This window comes from Acartia tonsa, chromosome 8 (genome assembly GCF_053477335.1).
Source record: "Acartia tonsa isolate MP-2025a chromosome 8, ASM5347733v1, whole genome shotgun sequence".
In the NCBI taxonomy this organism is placed as follows: domain Eukaryota; kingdom Metazoa; phylum Arthropoda; class Copepoda; order Calanoida; family Acartiidae; genus Acartia; species Acartia tonsa.
This window is the reverse complement of record NC_137267.1, coordinates 39,584,603-39,604,688: the sequence shown is the minus strand read 5'-3', so window position 1 is coordinate 39,604,688 and position 20,086 is coordinate 39,584,603. Positions and strand designations below refer to the sequence as shown.

The 20,086-nt window shown below is 30.9% G+C and overlaps 1 protein-coding gene across 1 annotated transcript in view; it reads right to left on the bottom strand.

Annotated features, from left to right (window-relative positions):
• Window positions 1-20,086, bottom strand: part of LOC145326930 (metabotropic glutamate receptor 1-like) — a 78,376-nt gene that overhangs the window by 9,821 nt on the left and 48,469 nt on the right. The window contains exons 22-31 of the mRNA XM_080170378.1: window positions 18,378-18,460; window positions 16,485-16,525; window positions 13,199-13,276; window positions 12,512-12,584; window positions 9,057-9,158; window positions 6,484-6,543; window positions 4,873-4,917; window positions 4,588-4,648; window positions 3,988-4,058; window positions 2,802-2,833 (exon numbers count right to left, since the gene is read on the bottom strand). Of these exons, the coding sequence (XP_080026504.1) occupies window positions 2,802-2,833; window positions 3,988-4,058; window positions 4,588-4,648; window positions 4,873-4,917; window positions 6,484-6,543; window positions 9,057-9,158; window positions 12,512-12,584; window positions 13,199-13,276; window positions 16,485-16,525; window positions 18,378-18,460 (646 nt within the window). The remainder of the gene's footprint in view (window positions 1-2,801; window positions 2,834-3,987; window positions 4,059-4,587; window positions 4,649-4,872; window positions 4,918-6,483; window positions 6,544-9,056; window positions 9,159-12,511; window positions 12,585-13,198; window positions 13,277-16,484; window positions 16,526-18,377; window positions 18,461-20,086) is intronic.

Below are 20,086 nucleotides of genomic sequence, written 5' to 3'. Positions count from 1 at the left end.
TACTGGATGAACCGACCAATGAATTTTTCCACTCTCATAATATCCACGTATATTCAACATTTTGATGATATAAATGAATATACCCATAAACAATAAACATATCATGTAAAACATAACATAATTTTAGTCACAGTATGCCTTTTAATCAGAAATCTAAAGGAATAAGACAATGGTCGATAAATTGATGTACATAACCATTATCGATACAAAAAATAACCTCTTCTGTATGTTACAATATATGGTTGAAAAGTTTGGACACTCAACTATATGAATCAACTAATCAAAATTCTTTAAACTTCTTTAAAGGGGGGAGGGTAAAGGGGTGATTACCCCCCAAAATTTATATTTTTACCCCCCCCCCACCCAAATAAAAAAATGCTTGGATATCCTTGCCTGTGATGACGGGTAAGAAAGTTCCTAAGATAGAAATGACGCAAATGAGTACAAAAGATACGCAAATTTGCTCTTTTGCTTAACCCCTGCGAAGACTATACCTGCGGTGCCTTAAATTTGAGAGATCACCCAGTACCTACCCACTATCTTTATTTTCAATTTATTTCAAAATAATTGGGAGGCAGTTTGTGTGCTCAACAAGGCAATTTGAGATAAATTGGCAATGTTGAATATCAAATAGACAATATAAAATGCAACTGGAATAAAATATAATTATTTAATTTAACCTTGACTTAAGAAAACTAATACAATATTCAATAATTCTAAATTAAACTATTAGACTGAGAAAGGTTAGACTATTCAAGAATATAATGTAGTGTTATGTATATAGCTTCTTATATGACTATATGTCAATTATTCTGTCACTTATATTAATTGACATGAAATTCTTCATTCTAAGTGGCATAAAACTAACCTTTTATTATGAAAAATATTTGTTAATGACTTTCTTATTTAAGTCGAATTTGACCTAATCTTGCATCAACAAAAATTTTAATATTACAAACTTTGTCTGGAAGTCCTTTATGGGTTTAAATGAGCCATGCATGATTAAATGCCCAGTCATTTGCCATAATCATAATTTTGATATCATATGCATGCTTAACATGGCAACAGTAGGAAGCATTTTTTAATATATTAAGTTATGATTCGTTTTTTGTATCACACAATAAAGGAAAAAAGCACGCCTTTCACATAACTTGTTTAACTTTATAATCATGTATAAAAGTGATAGAATGCCTGTCAGTGAGTCAACTCTGAACTTGTATGGATTTCCTTTACAGTGAAACATCTTTCAGTTCCAGGGAAAGTTTATAAATATTTTGGGAAGGGGTACCTCAACCTTTTCAAAAGAAATCGCCTATGGAAAAAAACTCACTAACATTTTTTTGATTAATTCTACTTTAAATAAAAATGTAAATTCGAGTTAAGGTGTTCCCCTTCCTCACATTTAAAGTGACCCTAGAGGCCTCTAAGAGCGTAGCCGCTAGTATAAAATATATATCCTTAACTCTATTGTAAAATGCAATTCTAAAATTTGTATGTGAGTTAAATTCTTGGGCTTAGTTAAAGTTTTGATTAGTTTGGCAAAATATATTGGAAGAATAGTTTTAATATATTTGCTAAATATATCAGGGATCTAAAAAGATAAGACAATAGCCGAAAAATTTATGTTGAGAAAGACTAAACTACATAACTTTTGTGTCACTTTTGAGGAAGACGATTCCATATGACGTCATATGACGGAAAAAGAAAAAGGGAAGGGGGGGAAGAAAATCTCTTCAAAAGAGATGGGAGAAAAGGGAAGCGTCTTCCTCAAAAGTGACACAAAAGTTATGTAGTTTAGTCTTTCTCATTTATGTTCATTCCCAGTAATGATACATAAGATTAGCCCTTCTGTAGTTTACAATTAGTGGTCTTTTTGTAAAATTATTTTGGGAGAAACATTATTTTATCTACTATTATTTAGATTAGGGGTTTATTTTTTTCTCCAGTCCACTGAGCACCTTGTTTGTAAATGGTTTATCTTTCTGTCCACCGGTATGGCTATTTGAGAATTTTGAATAAGGAATAATGAAATAAGATAATTTCAAAAAGAAAAGTACATACTAGTCAGATGGAAAGAGAGAAAGATATGGTAGCAAGCAAAACGAAAAACAAAAAGAGAAAAAGATATAAATATATAATACAAAGTAGAATGATGTCTATCCGTCCGTCCGTCCGTCTGGCTGTCCGTCCCATTTTTTTAGTTACCTAGGTACCTATTTTTTTGTTTATGGGGAAGTTAGTTCACATAAAACTACTGGCAGCAGCACTAGTAGTACTTGACTTTTTACTTTTTATTTTTTTTAAATACCTCTTGGGGAAAAGCCCCTACACGCTAAGGGCGAACCCGCTATTATAGATATGGAGAAATAAGATAGAAAGAGAGATAGAGAGTGAAGTAGTGAGATAACGTGTGTAAAAGAGAGAGAAAAGAGAGAGAGAGAGAGAGAGAGAGAGAGAGAGAGAGAGAGGGGGGGAGGGTGGGGGAATTCCAAAAGGTGAAAGAGACATGAATAGAAATGGTTATGGTATACGTGGATATATTGACAGGGGAAAATTTGTCGTCAATTTATGTTGCTAATATTGGATTAATTTATTGGCCATTTTGTTCATACAGTAAGAAGAAAAGGGGACGTGGTAAAGGAAGTGTGATATCGTTATTTTAGCCTGCTGACAGTATTATCATATTAAAGTATATGAAAATATGATGCAACATCCAAGTTACAACATATCGATTAGGATAGAAAAATATTTGACATTTTTAGCTAATAACCTTAGAAGAATTATTAATTAGAAATAATTACCTTTCCAGTTATTCTGACAAACCAACTTCACTCTAAAAAATAAAGTAATACTAATTCCATTTAATCAATTATTAGTAGCATAGCTACTATAATACTTGAGGCCGTAAGTAAGTCAGTCCTACAAAAAAAACTATTTTAAATTTATTCTGATTTATTTCAATATTTCTTGACAATTACAAAAACTATTGAAGTTAACTGTCATTTTGGAGTTATTATATTGAATTTCTCACTTAACACTTTACTATTATCTTTTTATTATTTTTCATATAAAACTTATTGTTATTGCTTGCACTACTTAAAAACATATTTGTTCCTATTCTATGAAAAAGTCCCTTTCAATGAAAATGAAATGATTTTAAAAAAAGATTAATTAGGGCCAATAATTAATCATTTCATTAAAGTGCTACCGGGCCACGAGCAAACACTTTATTTTAAGTTGGGTCAATAAATGATTGCATAATTATAGATGTAAAGTACTGAAAACTACCTGAACCAAGTGTTGGGGACCTTTTTTGTCTGTTAGCAATTTGCTTTCTGCTTTTTGTAGCGACTGTGATGTGTTTATATTTCCGACGCAATTAGCTGATATTCAATGACCCAATTAAAAGTCAGCACAGGGTCTCCCCCTCACCCTCCGGTGGTTAAAGTTATGTAAAGATCGTGCCCCCTCAGTAATTAGGTTATTTATGGGAATGGAGTGTCCAGCTACTGCTCCACAGATATAGGACCCCGTAAGAGCAGAGCACTAGGAACACGTTTTTAAGGGTTGTCCGGGGTGGTCCACAAGTCAATTTAAGAGAATGTAACGAATAATTTCCACACTAATTGACATGTGGTAAAAGGATCTTTACAAAATAGATTGGTAAATACCAGTATTTACTAGATTTCATTTTAGATGTAAGAATTGATTACAGCAATGTATTTAATGAAAGACCTTTATTATATTTTGAGTTTTAACTGGGAAGATTATATCTAATTGTAACAAAGTAAATTAAGAGACATAAATTTAAAAAAAGATTATTTTTCATGAAAACTTAGGCCACTTTAAAATAGAAAAAAATTCTGAACAGGCACACACTCAGACAAACTTTTTAGAGCCCATTATTTTAGAGACTTTTCTTCCTAAAACCGTCACTTGAGATATCAAAATATTGAATTATCTTTCATTATCCTATCTCTGACTTACCTGGTAGGAGATGGATAGTATAGAAGTGGTTTGGGTGGAATTATTTCAATTGATATTACCACAACCATTGCCTAGATGGAAATTTATGATTAGTTAGACATAGGAAATAAACTTATCAGAATGCTAATAAAATTTTATAAACTGCCTAAAAAGTCATTTCTTAAGACTTTAAAGGTCAAAAAGTTTATAGGTATGTGTTTTTAATAATATAAATCTCCAACCCCCCCCCCCCTCATTTTTTGCAAAGATACGATTCACATCTACAATTAATTAATTTGTGTTTTTTTCCTTTACAGGACGATTTATAATAAAAACATTAGTTTTTGAAATTTATATTTGGCCTCTACAAAGATGTTGTTTTGAAAAAGTAGCCTTGGATTGAGATGGATTACTAGTATTTCTTAATTCATTTCTTAATCCACACAGATGTTCAATGGTCATAAAAATAAAGAAGGCAATAAATAAAAAGAAAAGCTAATGAAATAAAATACAATATCAATGTATAAATTTCTTTTGCAGCATGACCGACAGACTGACAGACTGACAGACCAGTTGTATACCAGATGAACAGACGGACTGACAAAAAATATTGAAAAATACCTCAAACATAATAAAGATGGCAGTGATTAGTAGCTGAGCTCCACTTCCCATAAATTTGGGCCTAAAAAATAGAAAAAAACATTCACAAAAGTAACAGGATGTCTATTTGTCTGTCTTTCTGAAGCAAAGAAACCGTTATTGTCTTAATTTTTTCTTTACATTTTGATAAACTAAAATTGAAACAGTAAGGTCGACTTTCCCCTGGCCATTCCCATTCCATCTTCTAGTACTCCTAAGGCTGATCCGATTCTTATGACCTTTGAAAATGATTATTCTTGTTTTTACCTTGAGATTAAACTTCCTTTTTCTCGTAAAAACATCCGTGCCATTCTAAAATAAAAGAAAAATATATTTTTCATATTAGATTATTTGTTTTGATAAGAAGCTCTAAAAAGAAGAAACAATGTGGGAATATCTAATAACATATATAGTCTATAATACAAAGTAGTACGATGTCTGTCTGTCTGTCTTAAGCTTAAGATCTCAGTAACCACTGAACCGATTGGGCTCTTCAGGGAATTGGGATGGTTTTAGGCTATTTTCTAAAGGGGGGGAGTGAGACACCCCCAACCCCAACCCCCCCAAAAAAATGAAAAATACCCTCCCAAAAAAAATTAAAAAGGGGGTCGACTAACCTCCCCCCCTTAAATTGTTTTTTCTTTTTTCTTTTTAAATCTAAAATATGAAAAATTAGGTTGATCAAACCTCTTAGGGTGAAGAAGACTAGGGGTGAAGGAAAATCTGAAAACTATTATCCGCCTATTTTTAAGTTCGACCTAAATTTTATGTAACCAGCAAGTTTTTGTAAATATTTTAAAACGAGAACATATATTTTACTTCTTTTTCTAAAATTGTATTTTCTATACTATTATGGGCGTGCTAAAGGGAAGTAGGGCAAAAAAATGAACATCATATTAATTAAGAATTGGGTATTATTCTCTAAAAATTTTTTTTTAATTTTGCAAATTTGAGTACCATCCCCCCCCCCCCCCCCCCCCGACAGCGAACTGTGAACTCTGGCCGTAGCGCTAGGCTCCCTAGCCTGCCTAGCCACAGCGCTCGGCCCCCTTGCCTGCCTAGCCGCAGCGCTCGGCTCACTAGCCTAAAACCTAACCTAACCCAAATAGTTGTACGTCGTTGTCGGGGGGGGGGGGGGGAGGGGTTGTACTCAAATTTTCAAAATTGAAAAAAAAATTCTAAGAGGATAACGTTAAGAATTGTTTACCCCTGAAAAATACTAGTTAAAATAAAAATAATTCCATTTACATCCCATTAAAATAATTTAATTCCTCTTTAAGTTTTATATTTTAGAAGAGTGTTATACATCTGTGGTGTGTGTAGAATTTTCACGCAACCTCCCCCCCCCCCCCCTGCCAGCAAATTCTATATGTACACATTGTATGTATGTTATAAATGTTACAAAATCTATAAAATAATAAATTTCAAACCCAGTTTATTTGTACTCAGCTTGAAAATCGTCAAAATTAAATTTCTTGCCGTAACTTTATAATTTTCCTACGGCATTAACTTTTCGAAAGCGATGCTTTTGTACAGTAATTGTCATTCTGTTCGGCTATAAGTCCGTTTGCTCGACAGATATATTTCCTAGATGATTTAGGCATGTTACTATCTAATTTAAATTATGAGATGATTCCTTTAGCAGTAAAGCATCTTTAGAAAGTGTACCTTTATCATTTTATTATACATCAATTAATTTTTTGGGGTCTAAAATTAAATACCAAATCTTCTAATGATTGTAGAGCTGCGATACTGATCTGAACTTTACTATATTCTTTGCTGAAGGAGAATTAAACGATGCCTAAATAACCGTTTCGGACGACCAGACTAATATGCTGACCCTTAATATAGGAAAGCTACGCTTTTGATAAAGTTTACCTGTTTGTTTTGGTAGCCAAAGCACCGTAGATTAAAGCAATGGATAAACCAGGCAAAATTCTAAATATACAAAATAATATTTTTGAAAAGAAAGGGATGATAACCAACATCAAAAACAATAATTAAATATTTATAAGTATGTATAAGATTTTCTTATTTTGTACGCCAAGAGGTGGGTTTGGATATTTAACAACTAAAAGATTATTTTTGTAAAATCATTTGTTTTTAAGCAAATATTCCCCCTTAGCTCTTTATAGTTTTTTTCTTTAAACTTTGATAATATAAATCACTTGTATGAAAACAAGGATGACAACATCCATAAGTAGCGAAGCACAAAAATTGTGGATGGGAATACGTAAAAGTAGATTTAAAATCAATAATAGATTTATTGGAGAAAATAAACATGAAACCTTGTTTTATTTTGTATGATGAAGATGGTTAAAGTAAATTATATACTAGATGCACATAACAATGGAAAAAAATATTTTGAAACTGTTAATGCAAAAAACCAAAAATGCCAAAAGATATGGGGAAATATATCAACATATAAAAATAGCCAAAAACCTGCTAAAAGGCAGTTTGGCCACCATTGTTTCATAAAACGCCAGAAATTTAATTTTAATATCTTTAACTGAAAAATTTATGAAAATTGGACCATAAACACCAAAGATATGGGTAAAAATGTGAAAAATATAAAAATAGCCAAAAACCTGCAAAAAGGCAGTCTGACTGTCATTGTTGTTTTCTTCAAACGACAGGAAATTTAATTTTGATATCTTTAACTGAAAAACTTTCGAAAATCGGACCATAAACACCAAAGATATGGAAAAAAATGTGAAAAATATAAAAATAGCCAAAAACCTGCAAAAAGGCAGTCTGACTGTCATTGTTGTTTTCTTCAAATGACGGGAAATTTAATTTTGATATCTTTAACTGAAAAAATTTTGAAAATCGGACCATAAACACCAAAGATATGGGGAAAATTTGGAAAATATAAAAAATAGCCTAAAACCTGCTAAAAAGCAGTCCGACCACCATTGATGTTTTTTAGTTAATTGTGCTCCTTGATGATGGGAATGTTGTCAAAAAATTTCAGCTCTCTATCTTTTATAGGAGCCGAGAAAATCACGTTTCCCCCAATTTATTAATTACGGACGGACGGACAGACGGACGGACGGACAGACGGACGGACAGACGGACGGACAGACGGACGGACAGACGGACGGACAGACGGACGGACATTGTGAATTATAGAGTAGCTTCGCTACTAAAAATAAATTTCTCTGATAGAAAATGAAATACAGACAAACCTCCTAAAGTTAAAGTATAGATTCACTACTAAAATATAATTACTTTTGATGGTATAGTTTAGTCATCAAAACAACAATTTTTATTTATAAACAAAAGATATGTTTATTGTTATTAGTACATCATCAAAAATATATTTAAGTGGTCTTGATCAGAAAAAGCAATTGAATCAAGTTCCTATTTAGAGCAACTTGACATCAACAAAATATTTGACAAGGCATTTTTTCAAGATTACTTACAGTAAAAAAGGAATGAATATATATTAGTAATTGGATGTTACACCAGATTTTCATGTCCTCTAATAATACTGAGCGGGATAAAATAACGATATCCTCCATCCTAACCCATTACCCCATCCCCTCATCTCCTACTGAGTGAACGAACTGACTAATAAATAAGTTTCATGTTAGCAACCTAAATTGACAACTATTTTTCCCCTGTCAAAATAACCAAGTACATAATACATACATACAATAGACACAATTGTTTCAAGAGCCTATTTAGAGCACCTTGACATCAACAAAACTTTTGACAAGACATTTTTTCAAGATTACTTCAAGTAAAAAGGAGATATCTTATGTTATTTTATATGGAAAAACCACGTTTTTACTTCAATATTATTAAAAGTTAACTTAAAGTTTCCTGCTTTAATTTACGTTTTTTCAACATATTTAATAATTTTCATAAAAAATGCTAATTTTGAACAGCTATCTTAAAAAAAAACATATCTTATGTTAAATATATAGATGTTGAAATAAAACCATTTAAATAAAAACGTTCAAATATAATTTTTTTCCATACTTTTACACATATATATACCCGCCTATAATTATATTTGATATGTTTTTCTGTCTCTCTCCTGTTGCAAAATAGTTCATCTCAGTAATCATATCAACATGAGTAAAGTCATTAAGTTAAATTTATGTCGATTAAATGTCAGTCATAACTATATTAATTTAGTGCTGTAGATTAGACAAATAATATCGCATATTCATTTAAAACAACATATTAATTTCGAATATATGTCGGCTATGACGAATACAGTCAGTATAAACCATATATTCCGGCATGTATTCACTGCGGTATTTTTTTAACACAAATTGAAAACAAGGCAGTTGTTAGTTTTGTTTAATACTTTGAGGCAGGTTAGGTCAGTTTATTTTGGTTAGGTTAGACAGCTTCAGGTCATCGCTGGTATAAGCCTCACAGATGTTAGGGGTGGGTTCAATGCCCTACAGATACTTTAAGGGACGGCACCAACTTACCTTGCTAAAATGCAGGAATAAACAGTAGGTCGATGTATAATTGGAAACGATGTTAGAAATGTAAAGGAACATCCCACCAGGATTGTATAGCTCAATTCTCGACTAAATATTATATAGAGATAGTTAGATAGATAGATATATATATATAGATAGATAGATAGATAGATAGATAGATAGATAGATAGATAGATAGATAGATAGATAGATAGATAGATAGATAGATAGATAGAAGATAGATAGATAGATAGATAGATAGATAGATAGATAGATAGATAGATAGATAGATAGATAGATAGATAGATAGATAGATAGATAGATAGATAGATAGATAGATAGATAGATAGATAGAAGATAGATAGATAGATAGATAGATAGATAGATAGATAGATAGATAGATAGATAGATAGATAGATCCCATCAAGATTATGTAGCTCAATTCTCGACTAAAATAATGTAAATTATATATAGATACTCTCCCCTCAATGATATGAAATTTATATATTAAAAAGTTTGTCTCCTAATATTGTATAAGGAAAATTTTACTATTTAATATTTGTATTCTAAGTTTATATTGTTAAAACGTGCAAAAATGTAGACGCTGGGAAATATAAACCAAGGAAAGATATGTTCATAAGTAGCATAGCAGAAACAACATAAAAATACAATTATCAGGGACAAATAACAGTGTTTCTGACAAACAATTCTAAAAGAAAGTTGTCCCACTTTAGTCTTTTACCCCCCCCCCCCCTTCTTACCCCTTACCCACTTCCCTTTAAACAAGTTTTTAAGTAGCGTACAACAAAATATCCAAAATTTTCAGCAATTTCGAATGGAATTAATTTAGTGAATTACAAACAACTTCTGACTAGTATGAAATAGGAAAGTTAAAAGTAATAGGTAGATAAAATAGGCTTGAAATAAGGCATTTGAATCGTTTGTAGATGACTTGACGGTTAGGGATTATGTTGGTCCTACAAACAAACCTTAACCATAGAGTAACTGCGATAATACTTTGTCTTTAATATAAAAGATTTTGAATTCTCTAAAAAAAAATTTAAGCCAGTTTGAAAAAACACATGAATGTTTACACATTTCCTAGCTTGGTTACATTTCAGTAAACATGTCAAAATATACAAAATAGAATAGCCAAACAATTCTAGTGTTCATTGAAAAATGAAAAAGAAAGTTATGCTTTCCAATCAGCTTCACTTTTTGTTAATCTATACCTCTCCTTCACCTCTCCGGTTCCCTTCCTTTTGTGATAAGCGAAGCTACCCTAAATCATTATTATTTTATCTGTTAATAAATGTTGTATTACTTATAAAAAAACTAAATGATTATTTTAAAATTGTGTATAAACATAAGAGCCATATATTTGAGCAAACATGTTACAAGATATTTTATGAGATTTAAAATCTATTTATAGCAATTGTATAAGTGTTTTACAAAAATGTATTCATGATTAAATAAATCTCTTTTTTTGAAAAAATTCGTCAATATTTTTTATCAAGTAGCGGATACGCCAATGGCTTCAGTAGGCATCTTAAAAGGCAGAAAAAGGGAAAGAAAAAGGGAGAGTTCCCTACAACCATAAAAGAAGGTGTATCAACTTTTTTGCTTTTTATTTAAGATAGCTAGTCGGTTCTTTTAGTAAGTAGTAGATGTAAAAATTTTTCATAGAATTCAGATATGCAATCGTTTTTTTTTGTAGACCTCTTATTTTTTAAGTAATTTAAGTTTTTTTTTAAAATAATTAAGTCGGTTTTAAGGTACTAAAACGCAACAAAATAAAAGAAGAAAATGGCCAGTATGAACAAAAATAGTAAGATCTTTAATTTGACACCTTACTTTTAAAAATCTGTTGAGTAATTATTGAAAAAATCTATTTTTTAACCTCGGTTTAATAAAAACTTTAGACCTAAATATTTTCTCAAACAGACATAAAAAACATGCGTTCATATATACCTTTAGAATCAGAAAAATATTACAAATCCATTCTAAGCAAAATTGAAAAAGTTTTATAAAACTATAATAAAAAATATAAGTTTATTTTAAGAATCATAATTTTCAGCTTTAAAGGGTTGACTTGAACAAAACCTGAACAAAACCTAAACAAATGTACATACACTGTAACAGATATTTTTTAAACACAAGAAACAATAATACATTTTTAACTGCATTGTTTTGAAGTTTATAAACAGACTGAAGCATATTTGTTCATAATTTTTCATTCTTTACATGTTATGTAAATATCACTATTTTTATTGTATATATTGTATGAACATTATCCTTTTTTTTTGTCAATTCTATTGGTTTAGTTTTGAGGTGAAGCTTCTTGATTGGTCAATTTTTGAGATTTTTGATTGCCTTGTTTAATAGTTACAATTAAGTGTTGCCTGTAAAAATATAATATTTTAGGACATTATTATTTTTTTAAGTTTTTACTTTTTTTCAATTTTGCTTAGAATGGATTCGTAATATTTTTCTGATTCTAAAGGTATATATGAACCCATATTTTTTATGTCTGTTTGAGAAAATATTTAGGTTTAAAGTTTTTATTAAACCGAGGTTAAAAAATAGATTTTTTCAATAATTACTCAACAGAATTTTAAAAGTAAGGTGTCAAATTAAAGATCTTACTATTTTTGTTCATACTGGCCATTTTCTTCTTTTATTTTGTTGCATTTTAGTACCTTAAAACCGACTTAATTATTTTTTTTTTTAAACTTAAATTACTTAAAAAATAAGAGGTCTACAAAAAACCGATTGCATATCTGAATTCTATGAAAAATTTTACATCTACTATTTACTGAAAGAACCGGCTAGCTATCTTAAATAAAAAGCAAAAAAGTTGATACACCTTCTTTACAAATATAAATTTTCAAACGTAAATGATCTACAGCTGAATCATTAAAATAGTCTAAAATTTGCCAATGACCTCTAAAAACTTGTTCGTTATAGAAATGCAAACACAAAGAACCCCAACTACTTAAATTTTAGAACTTCAAATGTCTGCGTGAATAAATCAATATAACTCATAACAATGCCTCTTGCATTAAGGCTCTTATAATTGAAATGATTGGAAATTGTAAATAGCCTAAAATCATCCCAGTACTTTGATTAGATACATAAATAAGGCAAATAAAAGCAGCCAAATAAAGCAATTTTACCCCACTTATACTTATGAAAATTTAATGAGTAATGGCTTATTTTCTTCATTTTTAAGTCAATTAATAGAACAGCAAAAAAATATTTCAGTTTTTATTTTAAAAGTACAGCAAAATCTCAAATTCAAAACTTAGATGTCAACAACAAAAAATGGTTTTAGTGCATTTTTCTTATGCTCAAAACTTCTACCTTAAACAAAAGCCACGCATTTTCCAAATAACGTTACGGACTCACGAACGGACAAACAAAGATTATTACAAAGTAGCCTCGCTACTAAAAATGATTACCTAGAACTTTTTACGACTAGAGTATTATTGTTTCTTATATAAATTGTGGCTGTGAGACCTGTTAAAATCAGACCTACAAAAAATGTAAATCATATAAAACAACAACAAAAATGTTTAAAGGTTATCATAACATAAAACTTTTAAAAATAATAATTTTATATAATTTATATTTCTGTTAATTTATTTACATTTTAAAATAAAATCAGCTGGATGTCTAAATACGTTGGTTCTCTTACACACCACAACGAAGCAGTTGATTACATTAAGTAGACCAACATATACCAAACTTTTGTAGAGTACCTTTAATCCTAAACTTATTAGCTTGAACGATAAAACATAAACAAAAAGAATGTCTGAGTTGATTTTTTTGTTTTATTTCCATTTATTTGATTAAAAGTATCGAAGTTATACATTTTGTATAGAAAAATTTCAAAAGATTTGAAAAAATGAAAACTCTACTAGGATGACAACATCCATAAATAAGTATTACTACTACCGGATAAGCCCCGAGAGGCCAATAGGGGCCTTTGTTATTTTAGTTTTTAAAAGAAAAATTTAGTTTCAAACTTTTTTTGGGGTACGGCATGTAAAGGAGAACCATGCGTGTTAAGCTGTTACCGAGATCTTAAGCTACAGACTGACACACAGGCAGCTACATTATGTTACTTTTATATATAGGATATTTACCTGTATTAGCTAATATTATGACCACTATAGATAAAGGACTTGTCATATCTGTACTTTCAACTTCAATCAGATTACACCCTAAAAAAATACAGATGACAACATTCATAAGAGCAAAGATTTGATTCGCATATTCGGATGGCAAATAATACTTATATTTTTTAGAATTGATTATAGATAGCTTTGCCTATAATATACATATTACTTTGCTCTCCTAGGAATCATCGTTCCCAAAATCAGACAAATAAGATAACTATATCACGCAAAAAATTGTTGTCAAAAAAGTTAAAATCATCATGATTTCAATGGAGTTGCGGACTTTCTGATAACGATTATAGAGTTGCTTCGCTTTCTAGATCGTACCTAACTGTTATCGGAATCATCATCTAAAGTTTCAAATTGATAGGACAAATCTGACATGACTAACAATAAGAGCTAATCCTTACTTAGTATGAATGTACAGACTCTAGTTGTAGAAAAGTTTTAAGAACAAATATTAATTGCTTAGCCAATTTGAACTTAAACGTGGATAGTTAAATTCATAACGTCAATTTAATAAAGAAAATAATTAGTAAAGAAAATAATGGTAATATATTAATTTCTGCAAACAATTTTTAATATAAATTATAATAACATCTAAAGATTACAATTGCGTTCTGATATTCGTTAGCTAAAAAGGGTTGACTTAAAATAAGTAAAACAGATTCCATCATAACTTTATTCATATAAGGGGTAGTTTTAATGATCACAATTGTGGTATGAAATAAATTAGGGATAATTATCTCGTCCGGTTTTTTTTGTTACATTTTTTTAACCCTGAAAAAAGATCAATTAAGACTTTAGGACGAACAGGTCGAATTACTGACGGACATACCACAACATAAGACCATTTTAGAGAAGCTTTGCTGATAATCGATTAATTCAAATGCTTTGAAGTGAAATTTACTGTTTTTACAGAAATGTGTAATCCTATTATTTTTGTATAAAAATGCCTTTTTAGATTTTAATGTAAGAATAACATTGTGTTTTTTTTTATAAAAAGGACGATTTTTAAAATTTTTGAAGCTCAGCAAATACATATATGAACTTTAATGGTTAGAATTGAATTGCAATTTTTTTTAAGTAAATCCAAAAGCAATCTTTTTCAAAATTGCCTAGATTGCAATAAGCCTTTTTTTTACGTGATTCGCTTTTGATTGTTTGACTGTTCGTTCTTAACATCTGTTAATGATAATATTCTGTTATTTTAAGATTTAGTGTTCAAAAACTAAAACTAGCCTGGCATTAACCATAAGTAGCGAAACGCAATAAAATAAGAAATTGAGGAATAGAGCAGATATTCAATTGAAATAATACAGAAAAGAACGAGGGAGAATATGCAAAAACCCAAAGAAATCACGAAACCTTTAAAAGTTGTGTTTTTATTTTTTGAAGCATGACCAATATGCAGACGGACAAAATAATGTAAGGACTAGGTGAACAAATATTATAGAAATATTTACTGAAATTCTAGCTGTGTGTCTTTAACACTGACGACGGACTGACGGAATAAAGGACAGACAAAGTGAATTATAGAGTAGCTCCGCTACTAAAAAAATATGTACACCATTAATGATAGATATGATAAAAAAAAAAAAAAAAAAAAAAAAAAAAAAATAGGGGAAGGCCAAAAAATACCTGGAGAAGACAGCTGGAAAAAGAGCTGAAGGATCCGAAGTTGATAAATACAGAGAAAAAAGCACAAGACAGAAGAAAATGGAGAAAGTTTGTCAGCGGCCAATGCTCCCCCCAAGCGGAGTGAAACGGCTGGTACGGTACGGTACGGTAATGATAGATATAAAGGAAAAGAATCAGACAAAAAGATATGGGGACAGAAAAAAAGTAAACAAGGAAAAAAAGTTTTGTTGATCTTGGAAAAAGTTACATTATATTCATATTTAGTAGCGAAGCTACTCTATAGATTAATACCGCGACATTAGATTAGAGGGAATGCCTTGGCTCAAAACATGTGTAACTCAATGCTATGCACAGTTAGGACTACCAGACAAAGATCATGCTATCAAAGAGGTGGATGTCTGTTGGATGTTATCTATCCTAATATCACGGGCGTTTGGACAGAAAAGGAGCGATTTTGCTCCCCATAGCTGGATAACTTGCCCCCCCCCCCCGGCCCCCCTTCTCCACTTATGTTTTTTACCTTCCTTACTTACGAAAACCAATTTTATTTTATTTTTGATTGGTTGGTTCAAAACTAGTAGTGTTCAAACGTGTAAACCAACAATCGTAATCTTCAAAAATTGTAATTTTGTTTATCCTTATTTTGAAATTATATAAAATTATCGACCATTGGCTCATCCATTAATAATGATTATATCACTGGCTTTACTGGTATTGCAACATTTTAAACTTGTAAAAGATGAAAAGCAATTTTGTATCTTTAATATTCGTATAAATTCAGGGATCTATATGGGCGATAGTTTGGTGTAGTTCTCCAATGATATTAAACAAAATTACCCTATCTGTAAACTTATGAGATAAGATAAACTTAGATAAACGGTTATTGATTATTTGTAACTGACGAAAAAGCTTTTTTTTTGAAAATCTCCTAGTCCTTTATATCCGTGTATAGACCACAAAACTTTAATAGGAAGGTAGAAAGGAAAGTTGGGTAGCTTTGTAGATAAATAGACACATGTACAGTATATTTTATAATACTATCTAGGCCTCTAGGAGCACTTTCAAGGCGGGGGAGGGGGTGGGGGAAAGAAAGTCGATTCTTACATATTTACAATATTTTCTTTTATAAAGAAAAAGTAACATAAAAATTTTCAAGGGGGTCTTTTTTACTAGGGTGATTTATCTTGGGGAGGTAGTGATACCCTCATAGACGTCCAAGGGGGGGGGTAATGGGGCGATTACCTCCCCCCCAAACGATTTTGGGGGTGCCGTAGGCACCCCCAAAGTTTTTTTCATTTTACACCCCCCAAAATAAAAAGCTTGGACGCCCCTGGATACCCTCCTCCAATTTTTTGGGTGAGTCACATTGGCTTTCCAGTTACCGAGATCTTTCAACATGCAAGATATATTTTCAAACCTTTAGATACACGGACACACATCTTTCTGACTCAAAGATGTCCCCAAATATAACCCCCACCTCATCCCGCCTGTTCAGATTTTTATCCCCTTAAAAAAGCAAGGACTTCCATGTTCTGACTATCTATCTAACAAATACTAAGTTTATCTACCTATTACCATAGAAACCGCAAAACTCCAACAGAAAACACATTACCTGTTTTATTTTCATTTGGCCACCAACCTTTCAGGCACGGTCTGAAATTAAAGTTATACAGTTAGGGGCGTGAATAAAAATCTCTTTTCTAATGACTAGCGGCTACGGCCCTATACCAGGCTATAGAAGCTATTTTTCTAATATTAATATTAAAATCAATTTAGTCGACTAAAAGCATATAAAACAATTTCCATTATGGCTCGAAACCGATTAATATTCGTTGGATAAGAACCAGTTCTTAGCCATTCTGAAAAATCATCTATAGCAACGTATTACAGACAATTTTCCAGGAATATTGAAATAAAAATCATTAAATCAATACAATTCTTATATTTTTTATTTTAATGCCTGTGGGAAAGCTATAATACATAAAAACTATTTTACACACTAAATTCGCTTTTTAGTTTCAAAATGAGACATAAGCTACTAAATCAATGTGGGTTTACAAAGACAAATGTAAAACTGTGCTGTAGTAATAATTTGCAGTGAAGTAATTTTCATAACATATCACATTTTGCGGGGGGAAAAACAATTTTGTTTCTAAAGAAAGTGTGTGTAGTCATTGATAAAGTAGGGTAATTTTGTTTAATTCTTAATTAAATTCTTTTATTATGCAAAATTACAATTTCTTATGCAAACATTACATTTTTTCCAATTTTGAAGAAAAGATATTTGGGATCTAGTGCAGTTCATCGGTAACGATTATCTCCAAAAATCTATGAAATAAAAAGTCTACCAATGGCCAAAAGACCGTATAGCTTATGCGCGAATTTTAACCATCAAAAGAATGCCTAAAAATAATCTTGTATTGTCATTACTCAATAATGCACAGCTATCTCGCGAAAAAGATTTAGTTTACACATTTTTTTCTTAAGTGAATCTTCCCCTGTTCATGATTGGAGATAATCTTCACCTGGAACAATTTATGGTGATCGACACTAGATCTAACGTTTCTTTAATATTTTTTTATTCATGAATTATTTTCCTTCTAAACTAGTTTTTATAGAATTTTGTGGAGAACCTAATTCAAGGACGTTCAAAATTTTTTGTTGTTTTTTCATTTAGGATTTAGGGATCTCCATAGGGAAAGTGTTCTACACCGCGTCATAACTAAAGACATTAAAGCTGGTTCCGACTGCTGCTATTTCAAATGCGCGTTATAAATATCTTAGGTAGGGAAAATTGCTTGGACCAAAATAGGCGTTTGACCACATAATATAGGGAGATTGAAAAATCCTGCATCCCCGCATCCGTGAGGAAAAAGTAAGAAACAGAATTTATTCCGACTAATAGCAATCATATCCCAATCAAAAAATCATCTTCTTGATTGTACTCTACTTTATTCATTGTCTATATTCTTTCAAGGCAAAGCCACTATAAAATAACGTATTCTTATAACTGAAAAAAACATGGAATATCTTATCATATATAGCAGTTTGGTTTCTTTTGTCTGTAACTTAAGATTCAAAAACTACTGAACCGATTAAGTTTTTAATTTTAGGGTTGCCCCCATCATAGAATGTGGTTATTTTAATTATAGATTTAAGCCTTGGGAATATTCTGCCCTTCTATTATCTCATTACAGAGCTCCTAGATGCTAGGGGCGCAGCAGCTAGTAAAATTAAAAGTTACAGGGAACGAAGAGTAACTGTTGATTCCTGGAGGCGAAAGAAGGTTCTAAATAACATTAATCCATCACTTATTGTGTATATTATTAATCGTTGAAATTATTAAATTGAGAGTCGCACAGAAATGCATAGAATCCGTCAGGGCATAAGCCGCAAATTTAAATCCGCAAAAATGTACTGAAAAGATGGATTGTCTGTTTAGTTAAAGGTTTGAACACCCTAGTCCTAGAATTTACAGAGCCTTGCTACAAATAATAACTAGTACCTGCATGTTGATTCATTGAACAGGAATTCATCATCTCTACATCTCACACAAGACCAACAACAGGACTTACCATCTTGGATATGCTAGATAGATAGATAAATAGATACATACATAGATAAATAGATAGATAGGTATATAGATAGTTAGATAGAAAGATAATAATGATAAACAAAATTGCTCCTTATATAGATTTAAAATATTGGTCGAATAGTTTGAAAAATGATCCTTGAACAAAATAATCAAGATTTATCAAATGTACCAAGTATTTCTAAGCTAACGAATTAGAGAATGTGATAAATATGTATCTTTGGAATCTTTTATTTAGCTTTAAAAAGTATAGTAAACAAGCTAAAATAAAATCCTTAAAGGCAAATCTCATCAATGAGATGAGAGGACAAATAAACGTTATAAATTTAGAGTAACTAAAGCTGGGCGTCCTTGATCCATGGCCCTGTAGAGACTATTGAAAGTGAGATGTCTGTAACCTCTAATTGAGATGAATAAGTCAAGTAAAGATAAATGCATAATAGAAATATATATATGAGTGAAACAAACAAGGATGAAAACATCCATTACTGAAAATTTTAAAAAGGTTATAATAACTATCAAATGGTCATTTCAAGGAAACAATTCTCGAGTCATGATCAAGGATCTTCAGGGATAAGGCAATGAACGATTTATTAATACAAATCCAGCATGAGGAAAAACAAAATTACCCCCTTTAAAGATTAAAATTATTCTTTAAAAAGTTTGGACACGATTAGATTAGAAGTAACCAATCAAAATTCAATAAAATTACTTAAAGTTTTAGGGCATATGAATAAGTAACCTGATTTCAAAACTTTAGGTACCTGTGTAACTTCTGGTAACATATTTAAAGTTGCTACGGTTTCAAAAACTTTACAGGAAATATATTGCAAAGTTTTTCGTAATGGGATGATTGTGCCACGACTGAAACACGTACGAAATGAACTGAACGTAGAAAACAAGAAGTTTTGCTTTTAGTGAATAGAATATCAGATTTACATTTTTTACCTTCATAAAAGATTACATAATAAAGCCTACATACAGTCGAGTACTCAGGGTTTTTCAGAAAAAGTACGAAGCACAAACGTAAATTTTTACACCAAAATTGATGGGGGTGTAGGGCCTAGGCCTAAGCTAATAAGAGAAAACCATTCAGTGTAGTGTAAAACAGAATATCTAATTTTGGAACAAAATGAACCTTTTATAAGTTTAATATGACTATTTAAATTTTGAGACGAAACGAAGATAAATGCTAAAGCTTTTTGAAATAAATTGGTAAATTTTCACATCAATCTTTGCCGTTTAAGGGTGTTTAGGTAGATTTGCACCCCTTATTTTACTATGGGAGTGGATAAACCCCCCTGAACCCACATTCTGTACGTTTTTGCTTACATATACATAAATACATGGCATTGTTTTAGACTAAAATTTTATCTTGAAGATCCCGTAGAATAAATTGTAAATTCCAAATCATAGTTATTTTAGTTGTTTAGTGTGAAGTAAGACTAATAGATGTGGATTATATTATACTGATTACCCACAAAAAAGTACTCTTTGTAGTGTTCGTACTAAATTGTTAATTTTTACATATCTTTTATATATCACGGTTGGGCCCTCAGATGTCAAAACTTTATTTTAGTGTTTGGCCAAAATGACTTAGCAATTGTATCTGTAAGTACGTC